Source organism: Balaenoptera borealis (genome assembly GCF_965194805.1).
Source record: "Balaenoptera borealis genome assembly, chromosome: 1".
In the NCBI taxonomy this organism is placed as follows: Eukaryota; Metazoa; Chordata; class Mammalia; order Artiodactyla; family Balaenopteridae; genus Balaenoptera; species Balaenoptera borealis.
The window spans coordinates 63,284,997-63,297,893 of NC_138860.1; the positions used below are offsets into that span (position 1 = coordinate 63,284,997).

The 12,897-nt window shown below is 35.5% G+C and overlaps 1 protein-coding gene across 1 annotated transcript in view; it reads right to left on the bottom strand.

Moving 5' to 3' along the window:
- Positions 1–1,550: 1,550 nt before the first annotated feature.
- MAEL (maelstrom spermatogenic transposon silencer) overlaps positions 1,551–12,897 on the bottom strand; it is a gene marked incomplete at its 5' end in the record, with an annotated part of 50,570 nt that continues 39,223 nt past the window's right edge. The window contains 2 exons of the mRNA XM_082360932.1: positions 1,551–11,782; positions 12,327–12,402. Of these exons, the coding sequence (XP_082217058.1) occupies positions 11,640–11,782; positions 12,327–12,402 (219 nt within the window). The 3' untranslated portion in view covers positions 1,551–11,639. The remainder of the gene's footprint in view (positions 11,783–12,326; positions 12,403–12,897) is intronic.

Sequence of the window (12,897 nt, forward strand, 5' to 3'; positions counted from 1 at the left end):
CACGTCTTAACCTCTGCTGGTCTGGATTTATGCCTCCTTTTATATTCCTAATTATTGTTTGTGCCTTCTTTTTTGCCTGATTCATCTCATCAGTTTTTCATCTATTTTAATAACCTTTTCAAAGAGCCAGCTTGGGCTTTGTTGAACCTCACTGTTGTATCTTTGTTTTCTATTTCATTGATGTTTACTCTTTATTTTCTCCTTCCTTCTACTTTTCATGGGTATATTGTTCTTTTTCTAACTTCTTAAGTTGGTTACATAGTTGCTTAATTTTCAGCCCTTCTTTTCTTCCAATATATTTAAAGCCATTTGTTTTCCTCTCTTTTAATGTAATATGTAGTATTTAATAGAATTGTTATGCAGATTTTTTACTATCAACTTAGTCATAAGAAGTTTTTGGATTTCATTATGACTTCCAAATTATGAGATTAAAAAAAATTTTTTTTAATATATACTGATAATTGAGAAAGAACATGACTTGTCAATTCCTTGAAATTTATTGAGACTTGTTTAACAGTTTGGTCCATTACCATTGAAAAAAATTCCATGTGTGTTTGAAATGAATGTAGTTAACAAATTGTCTATTAGTTCAAGTTTACCTAAAATTTTCAAATATTCTATATATTTACTGGTTTTTAGTATGCTTGACTTACCAAAGACATGTTTAAATCTTACAGCATGATGGTAGATTTGTCAATTTCTCCTTTTGTTCTATTACTTTTAATTTTGCATTTTTGGAAACTATTAATGAAGGAAAAATTACTGAATTAATCAGGAAATCTAAAAAAATCTAACTGAATGATTTTTGCTAAACACTCCTTTGTTTGATATTAATAACAGATTTTGTGGGGGTTGGTATTTCTCTGCTACATATGTACTTTTTTATCTTTTTTCATTTTTTCTGCCAATTTGCTTCTACTGTATAGCTTGTAAACAGCATATAACTGGGTTTTTAAAAATCCGGTTTGGCAAACTTTTGACTGGTGAGTTTAGTTCTTTTACATTTATGGTAATTATTGACATATTGCACTTGATTCTACCATTTTACTTTTTACTATTTTTCCTTTCCCCCAACTCCATGCTTTTTCTTTCTTTTCCTCTCTCCTGCTTCCCCCAGGGGTGAGTTTATTTTTTTATTGATCATATTTTTCCTTATTCCAATTGTTTTCTCTTTATAAATTTAGAAATTATTCACTCTATTTCTATTTTTTCAGTGGTTACCCTGGACATTTTGCCAAACGTATTTGATAAGATCTAGTGTCAAATAATATATTAACCTTTTAGTGAACAATTCTAGGAACTTAGAACACTTTAATTTCAACATACTCCCTGTCTAACTTATATGTTATTACAGACCCAGTATTTTAGTGCTGTCCATTTATAAACCCCCTGAATTAAACAATATAATACTTATAGTTTTTTATATGAACAATATTTGCTTGGGTTTACATACATGTCTACTATTTTATATCCTCGCCATTTCTTCTTGTATCTTAAGACTGTCTAGGATCATTTTCTTTCAGAAGTCCTTTATTGCAGTTCTCTTGATCTTTTCTTTTCTTTTCTTTTCTTTTTAATCTATAAATGTGTTTATCTTATCCTCTTTCTTCAAAGATAGTTTTACTGGGTTAACAATTGTAGTTTCTTTGCTCTCAACGTTTTGAAGATATTATTTCACACCTGATTGCCATTACTGCTTTAGAAGTTTGCTGTCATTGTCCTTTTGAAGGCAATATTTTTCTCTGGCTGCTTTTGAAGTTTATTTTGGTGTTCATGAATTTCCCTTTAATATCTCTAGGATAGTTTTTTTTTAATTTATCCTGAGGATTCATGTTTTTCATCATTTCTGAAAATTTTCAGCCATTATCTCTCTAAAAACCACCTCTCCTTTATTATCTCTATTCTTTCTTCCATGGAAATTCTAATTAGACAAATATTAGACTCTCTTTTTCCTCCAAATCTCCTATCTTTCTCTCATTTTCCATTGTATTTTCTCTTTCTGCTGCATTCTAGGTAATTTCTTAGACCTATCTTCCAGATTTCTAATTTTCTTTTCAGCTGTAGTCTTCCACTGAGTTTTTTTTCACTTCAACAATTTATATTTTTCCACTTATATAACTTCCCTTTGTTTTTTGTTCTTCAAATATGCCTGTTCATTCAAATAATTATTGCTTTCTCTTTGTGAATGAATCTTTAAACATTTCATGCATAGCTGTTCTATATTCCATATCCAACAATTCCAGTATCTGCAGTACCTGGATGAGTAATTCCATTATTTGCTGTTTCTGCTGTCATAATGTTTCACCTTTTCCTAGGCTTCATGTGCTTAATGAGCTTACTGCTTGACCTTAATCTGAGGGAATCTTGGAGGACTAAATTGGACAAACGTTTCTTAAGAAAGGATTGCCATTTGTTTCTGATAGTGTCCAGGGGGTTTCACCAACCTGGTACTATTTCAGACCCCTGAGACGTGAAAGGCCCAGGCTCAGACTCTCCACCTTGCTCCTGGTCTCAGACTCAGACAAATGATAGCAGTCCTGCTACCTGCATTAAGCTTTGTGCCCATCTCCTACCCCCAGGCCTTCCACAACTTCCTCAGAATTCCCACCATGCAGGAATGAGGCAGACATGTTTAGAGTGACCTCCCTTCCTTCAACAGAGGTCTAGCGTACTGGGTCTAGGAGCATACGTCCCATAGCCCTTTACTCTTATCATCATGAGTGAAAAGTCACAGAAACTCACTCATCCTGATCTGCTAACAATGATAGTCTTAGCATCACTATCTGCTCTGAATCCACCAAGGCCCTTTATAGCCCTGTTTATGTCAGTTATCACAAGAACCACCAGATTCCTAGGTCAAATCCCACACTCAGATCTCTCCTAGGTTCCCAACATCCCTTATTCTGCCCCTTGTACCACTCTTCTGCAATTCCTGAACCTTTCCATCATGCCCCCTAAAATTCATGGTTCAGCAAAACTGCTTTAATTTCAATGTCTTTTTCTGAAGACTCCCTTCATCTTCTTACTATAACTGAAATGTGGATCGCCCCTGAAAGCACAGTTTCCCCTGCAGTCTTCTCAAATGCTGGCTGTTTTTCTCTCTCACACCCCTGTTGCCACTGGGCCTAGAGATTGGGGTAGTGTCTCCTTGTTCCTCACTGCTTCCTTCAGACCTATCTTCTTTCTCCCAAAAACCTCTAGCTTTGACACTCATGTCATCAGAAAGATTACTTATTACCTCATATTTTGATGTCAATAAGATATGAAAAGGAAATTAAAGGTTGAAAGACCAGGAATGAAGAAATAAAATTGATTTTGTTCACAGATGACATAATAATCTATGTAGAAAATCCAAAAGAATTGACCAAAAAAACCCCTGTGAGTTTAATTATAAATTCACAATTATAACAAAGTTGCCGGATACAAGACTAATATACAAAAGTCAATCATTTTCCTATATACCAGTAATGAACAAGCAGAATTTGAAATTAAAAACACATTACCAGCAGAGCACAGAGAATTTTTAGGGTAGTGAAAATACTCTGTATTATAATGATGGATATATAATGTATCATGTCATTTTACATATGTCCAAACACATAGATTGTGCACCACTAAGAGTGAACCCTCAGGTAAACTATGGACTTTGAATGATTATGATGTGTCAATGTAGGTTCATTAATTGTAACCAATGTACCACTCTGATGGGGGATGTTGCTAACAGGGGAGAAGCTATGCATGTGTGGAGGCACAGGGTATATGGGAAATCTCTGTAGCTTCCTCTAAATTTTGCTGTGAATCTAAAACTCCTGTAAAGATGTAGAAAACAAACTTATGGTTACCAGGGGGTAAGGGGGGAGGGATAAATTGGGAGACTGGAATTGATATATACACACCATTATATATAAAATAGATAACTAATAAGGATCTACCGTATAGCACAGGAAACTCTACTAAATACTCTGCAATAACCAATATGAGAAAAGAATTTAAAAAGAGTTGATATTCATATATGTATAACTGATTCACTTTGCTGTACAGCAGAAACTAACACAACAGTTAGTTTCTAACTATAGAAACTATACAGTAAAAATTAAAACTATAATCAACTATACAGTAAATCAACTATACAGTAAAAAATTAAAAAAATAAAACTACTTTAAAAATTGTCTTTAAATATTAAAAAATTTATTTCCATCAGTACCCCCTAAAAATAAAATACCTTAGATATAAGTCTAACAAAATATGTATAAGATATATATGAGGAAAACTATAAAATTCTGATGGAAGATATCAAAGAACTAAATTAATGTAGAGATATTCCATTTTCACGGATAGGAGGACTCAATATTGTCAAGAGGTCAGTTCTTACCAACATTGATCTATAAATTCAGAGTGATCCCTATCAAAATCCCAGTAAGGTATTTTGTAGATATCAACAAACTGATTTTAATGTATATATGGAGAAGTAAAAGACCCAGAACAGCCAACCCAGTACTGAAGGAGAACAAAGTTGGAAGACACACTATCCTACTTCAAGATTCACTATAAAGGTACAGTAATCAAGAGTGTGTAGTGTTGAAATAATAGACAATTAGATCAGTGGAACAGAACAGAACCACATAAATAGACCCAGATAAATATAGTGCACTGATCTTCAACAAAGGAGCAAAGGCAACACAATGCAGAAAAGATGTTTTTTTTCAGCAAATGGTGCTAGAACAACTGGACATCCAGTTGTTCATCCAGTTGTGACTAGATTTCACTTTTACCTTTCACCTAGATGTCCTTGGGTATGGTGATGACCTTTTAGATACAATACTAAAGGCACAATCCATGAATGAAATCATTAAGCCAGACTTCTTTAAAATGAAGCATTCTGCTCTGCAAAAAACAATATGAAAAGAGTAAGAAGCCAGACTGAGAAAATATTTGCAAAAGACACATCTGATAAAGGACTCATATATTTTTAAAAATTTTATTGGAGTATAGTTGATTTATAATGTTGTTGGTTTAAGGTGTACAGCAAAGTGATTCAGTTATATATATACACATATATATTCATTCTTTTTCAGATTCTTTTCCCATATAGGTTATTACAGAATATTGAGTAGAGTTCCCTGTGCTATATAGTAGGTCCTTGTTGGTTACCTATTTTATATATAGTAGTGTCTGTATGTTAATCCCAAGCTACTGATTCCCACCCCCCCACCCACGTTTCCCTTTGGTAACCATAAGTTTGTTTTCCATATCTGTGAGTCTGCCTCTGTTTTGTAAATAAGTTCATTTGTATCACTTTTAAAAAATTAGATTCCACATATGAGTGATATCATATGATATTTGTCTTTCTGTCTGGCTTACTTCACTTAGTATGGTAGTCTCAAGGTCCATCCATGTTGCTGCAAATGGCATTATTTCATTCTTCATGGCTGAGTAAAATTCCATTCTATATCTGTACCACATCTTCTTTATTCATTCCTGTCGATGGACATTTAGGTTGCTTCCATGTCTTGGCTATTGGAAATAGTGCTGCAATGGACACTGGGGTGCATGTGTCCTTTTGAATTATGGTTTTCTCTGGATATATGCCCAGGAGTGCGATTGCTGGATCATATGGTAGTTCTGTTTTTAGTTTTTTAAGGAACCTCCATACTCTTCTCCATAGTGGTTGTACCAATTTACATTCCTACCAACAGTATAGGAGGGTTCCCTTTTCTCCACACTCTCTCCAGCATTTATTGTTTGTAAACTTTTTGATGATGGCCACCTCACCAGTGTGAGGTGATAACCTCATTGTAGTTTTGATTTGCATTTCTCTAATGGTTAGCAGTGTTGAACATCTTTTCATGTGCCTTTTGGCCATCGGCATGTCTTCTTTAGAGAAATGTCTATTTAGATCGTCTGCCCATTTTTTGATTGGGTTGTTTGTTTTCTTACATAGAGCTGCATGAGCTGTTTGTATATTTTGGAGATTAATCCCTTGTCAGTTGCTTCTTTTGCAAATATTTTCTCCCATTCTGTGGGTTGTCTTTTTGTTTTGTTTATGGTTTCCTTTGCTGTGTATAAGCTTTTAAGTTTAATTAGGTCCTATTTGTTTATTTTTGTTTTTATTTTCATTACTCTAGGAGGTGGATCCAAAAAGATATTGCTGTGACTTATGTCATAGAGTGTTCTGCCTATGTTTTCCTCTAAGAGTTTTATAGTGTCTGGCCTTACATTTAGGTCTTTGATCCATTTTGAGTTTATTTCTGTGTATGGTATTAGAGAATGTTCTAATTTCATTCCTTTACATGTAGCTGTCCAGTTTTCCCAGCACCACTTATTGAAGAGACTGTCTTTTCTCCATTGTATATTCTTGCCTCCTTTGTCATAGATTAATTAAGCAAAGGTGTGTGGGTTTACTTCTGGGCTTTCTATCCTGTTCCATTGATCTTTTTTTCTGTTTTTGTGCCAGTACCATACTGTCTTGATTACTGTAGCTTTTTAGTATAGTCTGAAGTCAGAGAGCCTGATTCCTCCAGCTCTGTATTTCTTTCTCAAGATTGCTTTGGCTATTCAGGGTTTTTTGTGTTTCCATACAAGTTTTAGAATTTTTTGTTCTAGTTGAGAAATGCCATTGGTAATTTGATAGGGATTGCACTGAATTTGTGGATTAACTTGGGTAGCATAGTCATTTTGACAATATTGATTCTTCCAGTCCAAGAACATGGTATATCTTTCCATCTGTTTGTCATCTTCGATTTCTTTCATCAGTGTCTTATAGTTTTCAGAGCACAGGTCTTTTCCCTCCTTAGGTAGGTTTATTCCTAGGTATTTTATTCTTTTTGATGTGCTAGTAAATGGGATTGTTTCCTTAATTTCTCTTTCTGATTTTTCATTGTTAGTATATAGAAATGCAACAGATTTCTGTGTGTTACTTTTGTATCCTGCAACTTTATCGAATTCATTGATGAGCTCTAGTAGTTTTCTGATAGCATCTTTAGAATTTTCTCTGTATAGTATGTCATCTACAAACAGTGACAGTTTTACTTCTTTTCCAATTTGGATTCCTTTTATTTCTTTTTCTTCTCTGACTGCCATGGTTAGGACTTCAAAATCTATGTTGAATAAAAGGGGAGACAGTGGACAGGCTTGTCTTGTTCCTGATCTTGGAATGCTTTCTGCTTTTCACCATTGAGAATGATGTTAGTTGTGAGTTTGTCATATGTGGCCTCTATTATGTTGAGGTATGTTCCCTCTATGCCCACTTTCTGGAGAGTTTTTATCATAAATGGGAGTTGAATTTTGTCATAAGCTTTTTCTGCATTGATTGAGATGATCATATGGTTTTTATTCTTCAGTTTGTTAATGTAGTGTATCGCACTGATTGATTTGTGGATATTGAAGTATCCTTGCATTCCTGGGATAAATCTCACTTGATCATGGTGTATGATCCTTTTAATGTATTGTTGGATTCAATTTGCTAGTATTTTGTTGAGGATTTTTGCATCTATGTTCATCAGTGATATTGGCCTGTAATTTTTTTTGTGGTATCTTTGTCAGGTTTTGGTATAATGGTGATGGTGGCCTCATAGAATGAGCTTGGAAGTGTTCCTTACTCTGCCATGTTTTGGAAGTTTCAGAAAGTTGTTAACTGTTCTCTAAATGTTTGATAGAATTCACCTGTGAAGCCATCTGGTTCTGGACTTTTGTTTGTTGGCAGTTTTTTTTTTTTTATAGCTACTTTATTTATTTATTTATTTATTTATTTTTGGCTGTGTTGGGTCTTCGGTTCGTGCGAGGGCTTTCTCTAGTTGCGGCAAGCGGGGGCCACTCTTAATCGCGGTGCGGGGACCGCTCTTCATCGCGGTGCGCGGGCCTCTCACTATCGCGGCCCCTCCCATTGCGGGGCACAGGCTCCAGACGCGCAGGCTCAGTAGTTGTGGCTCACGGGCCCAGCTGCTCCGTGGCATGTGGGATCTTCCCAGACCAGGGCTCGAACCCGTGTCCCCTGCATTAGCAGGCAGATTCTCAACCACTGCGCCACCAGGGAAGCCCTTGTTGGCAGTTTTTAAATCACAGTTTCAATTTCAGTGCTTGTGATTGGTCTGTTCATATTTTCTATTTCTTCTAGTTCAGTCTTGGAAGGTTATATCTTTCTTAAGAATTTGTCCATTTCTTCTCGGTTGTCCATTTTATTGGCATACTGTTGCTTGTAGTAGTCTCTTATGATCCTTTGAATTTCTGTGTCCACAGTAACTTCTTATTCATTTCTAATTTTATTGATATGAGCCCTCTCCCTTTTTTTCTTGATGAGTCTGGTTGAAGGTTTATCAATTCTGTTTACCTTTTCAAAGAACCAGCTTTTAGTTTCATTGACCTTTTCTATTGTTTTCTTCCTATTTCTGCTCTCATCTTTATGATTTCCTTCTACTCACTTTGGACTTTGTTCTTCTTTCTCTAGTTGCTTTAGGTGTAAGATTAGGTTGTTTATTTAAAGGACTGTTACCTTACTCGTACAAAGAACTCTCAAAACTCAACAATAAAAAAATGAACAACCCAATCTAAAATATGTTCAAAAGATCTTGAGAGACACCTAACACACTTTAAAATTAGATTGTCTCTTTATTGTTGAGTTGTAAAAGTTCTTGATATATTCTGTACACTAGACCTTGCTAGATAAATGATTTGTAAATTTTGGGTTGGCCAAAAAGTTTGTTTGGGTTTTCCAGTAACATCTTATGGAAAAACCCAAACGAACTTTTTGGCCAACCCAATATTTTCTTCCATTCTGTGGGTTGTCCTTTTACTTTCTTAATAATGTCCTTTAACACACACAAGGACACTTTTTCTGGACTTAATTTTGATGAAGTCCAATTTATATATATTTTCTTTGGTTGCTTGTGTTTTTGGTGTCCTATTAAGAAACCATCGCCTCATCCAAAGTCATGAAGATTTACTCATATTTTCTTCTAGGAGTTGTATATAGTTTTAGCTCTTACATTTAGGTCTTTCATCCATTTTGAGTTAATTTTTGTGAATGGTTAAGGTCCAAATTCACCCTTTTGAATGTAGATATCCAGTTGTCCCAGTACCATTTGCTGAAAAGACTATCATTTCCCCCATTGAATGGTTTTGGCACAATTGTTAAAAATCAATTGATACAGATCGTTTATTTCTGGATTTTCAGTTCTATTCCATTGATCTTTGTGTCTACCACTTTTAGTACTGCATTGTTTACTGCCCCTATGAAACTGAGTTTCTCAAAGGCAGGGGCAACATCTTTATTCTTCTTAGTATTTTTAACCCAGCTGTTAGTAAAGCCTTAAAACATGCTCACTAAACAAAGTTAATCATTTAGTTTTGAGGAAAGGAATGGGAATGAAGTTCATAAGAAAGGTGGGCTCCTTTACTCATGGAATACTTTATCATTTGATGTGGAAATGAAATTCTGGCATACCTTCTCCATTACTTCCAATGACAATTATTCTAACATGTACTGAACACCTTCCTCATACAGAAATATGGGCACCGCAAAGTTTGTAATTGGGGAAAAGATGATAGGTCATGAACGCAACAGTAATTAAAAGCTGTAAGTACTGTCAGATACCACAAAGAAAATGCTACTGGAGTTGCAGCAGAAATCACCTTCAACCAGGATATGTTATCATTCATCAGGTCTTCTTGAAGGGTAGTTAATACTTTTGAATTTACTGCCAAAAGAATTTTGAAAATAGAGGAGACGAGTTTGAGAAGACAGCCATTTGAATTTTACTACTAATATAGTTTAGAGTTTTAATTATCTCTGAAGGGAAAGACCAGTTATTCTCCTAAAATAAAGACGTGGGGCCTACTGAATTGTTTTGGTTTGACACATACCTCAAAAGTACAGCACAACCAGCAAAATTTTTAAAATACAAAAGTTGAATGATTAACACGGGATTAAAGTCATATGGCACAGAACAAGTCTTAGGTACCTGAGGCCATAGCTCTGAATTATAATTTTAGGCTTTCCCTCCACTTCTTTTAAAAATAGATTTATTTTATTCATTTATTTTTGGCTGCATTGGGTCTTTGCTGCTGCACATGGGCTTTCTCTGGTTGCGGCAAGCAGGGGCTACTCTTCATTGCAGTGCACAGGCTTCTCATTGCAGTGGCTTCTCTTGCTGCTGAGCACGGGCTCTAGGTGCACGGGCTTCAGTAGTTGTAGCACGCAGGCTCAGTAGTTGTGGCTCACGGGCTTAGCTGCTCCCCAGCATGTGGGATCTTCGTGGACCAGGGCTCGAACCCGTGTCCCCTGCATTGGCAGGCGGATTCTTAACCACTGCGCCACCAGGGAAGCCCTTTCCCACCACTTTTGAAGCCAACCCAATTACTGTCATGGTGATTTTGAAGAAAGATAAAATGGTCTCAAAGCTTATATATAAGATTTAAAAACCAATCTGCTAGTAGAAAATGCAGTATATAAACTTACATTCAATGACCTATTCTTTGTTTAAAGATCTGATTATCAGAAATAGATGAAAAGGAGGTGAAAGTGTGGATATGGGTAACATGGTCTTTGGAGTCAGACCTGGTTAAAACAATTCCTCCATAAAGTAACTATACGACCTAAATCTGAGTTCTGTGTGTGTCTGTAAAATGGAGGTACCTCCTTCCTCAGAGTGATTATTAAGGATTTTACAAGATGATATGTGTGTGTGTGTATATATGTGTGTATATATATCCACAAAGTATGTACTCAGTAAAGGAGAATATGGTTATTAAGATAAACCAGAGTCCTACGACAGACACCAAGTGATTCTCTAAGGTTTTGAGCCAAACAGACCTAAATTAGAATGCTGTCTCTGCCACTGCCATGTACGGTCTTACTGTGGTTCCAAGTAAAAAGGGTTACTACATCTCTTCTCCTACTCCAGGGCTATATAACAGCCTGAGTAGCGAACATGAGCCAGTTTAAGTCAGTCACAAACAGGGCACATACTTGACTCAATATACATCTGCTTAGAGCTTTGTGGTCAAGTGGACCTGGAATCTGGTCACTATCTAGCCATGTTATTTGGGGAAAATTACATAATCTCTTTTTGGCTTCTCATCCTGCAAATGACTTTTGCCAAAGTCAGCATATTTCAAAGACTAAGTAGCAAAACTTTATTTTTGTTAAAGGCTGATTTTCTTAGATATTTGCAATGAAAATAGCTGCAGGTCTCAAGGGTACAGTTCCACATTTCCATAATGGAAAGAAATAGATTAAAACTATTTTAAAACCTTTCATAACAGATACTTAATACTTTATTGTGAAGAAAAGGTACCAAAATATAACATTCCCAAAAGCACAACTCTGAAAAAGCTAGTTTTATTCTTACAGGACTCAAAACTTTAATGGCATTCCCATAATACAGTCAGAAAGTAGAACAAGCCCTCAAGAAAAAAGCAAAAATGCCAAGATCTTCCCCAACCACAATTATTTTTAATCTATGAAACAGAATTTCCTTACAAATTAAGTAGTTTTTATAGTAGTGACATTTATTGTTGATATGATCTGTTTAATATGACTGTAGTCAGAAGGGAAGTTGGGTCCGTTGTTCTTCCAGAACTTGAAAAAAGTATCATCATTAAGATAAGGAAGAGAAAGATTTGTATCCATCTTTTTGGGACATTTAAGGTGAGAGTGAGGTCTCACAGTTGGAGAATTTGTGGATATTGCTGGAGGAACTGGAGATGCTCTCTAGTAAGCGGATAATCCCTCTTCCCCGAACACTGCTGTTTTGGCCAGAAATTTTCACCCCAGATGGGTAGTCACCTAGGATATTAAAAATACAAGGAAAGAAATATAGCAATTTTATAGTCTTAGAGATCCCTCAATTGACTCATCCTACTGCAGGCCTTTTCACTAAGCCATGATTAAACGGATCGTCAATAGGGGAGATAGTTCTTAGAGTCAAGGCAAAAAGGCTGAACAAGAATATTCTTTTTAAGTCCTGGAAACCTTAATTGAAGTTCCTCAGGGACCACTTGAAATTTCATGTCACTCGCTTTTTTAAACTTTCCCATTTCCCCCAAAGACACCTTCATATCAAAACTATAAAACTACAGCTGCTACAAAAGTAACAGGTTTTATTTTAAATGCCCTGAACAAAATTCTGAAGAATAAATTAAATTTTATCAAAGTGATACAAAAATCTACATATCCAAATTAAGTGCTTATGCCAAGTAAAACTCCCAATTCAACAAGATTCTTATACCCTAAAGCCAACTTAGATCATCTGTTTAAGTACCATACCCCGGAATCATAAAAAGACCCTAAACTCTTTGAGGTGCCTTCTTATTAAATATAAGATGCTTACCAGTGGGTGTGTTTGATCTCTGTTCCTGATTAGAAGAGCTGAAATGAGAGAATCCTGGACGGTGAATCCTTAGCTTCTATAAGTAACAACAACAACAACAACAAAAAAAACCAGGGGAAAACATGTTTATTTCTTATTATTGGATTATCTACTTCAAATTACTCTTTAAATACAAACTAACACCCACTTTTCCAATGTCTGATCAACTTCTGAAGAGTACTGCTGTGAAGGGGAGCAAGGGCAATCTTTGAGGGGGAAATTACAGGGTCAAGAAAGGTTTTTTTTTTTTTTTTAAATGAGATTATAGCAGGTTTCTTGATAAGAATGACTCAGAACAGAGAGAAACCCTGATGAAATTATGAGAGCCATGTCCTTAGGTAGGTAAGAGAATGAGATCTAATAGAGAAATAAAAGGATTGGTCTTAGATAGAAACACAGACAATTCATGCATTTAAGTAGAGTATATGGTAGATGCAATGGTAGGAATATATGGAAAACCTCTTGATTGCTTCTATTTTCTCCGAGAAGGAGGGGATACGAGCATCAGCTAGAACAAGGATGAAGGAAGAGG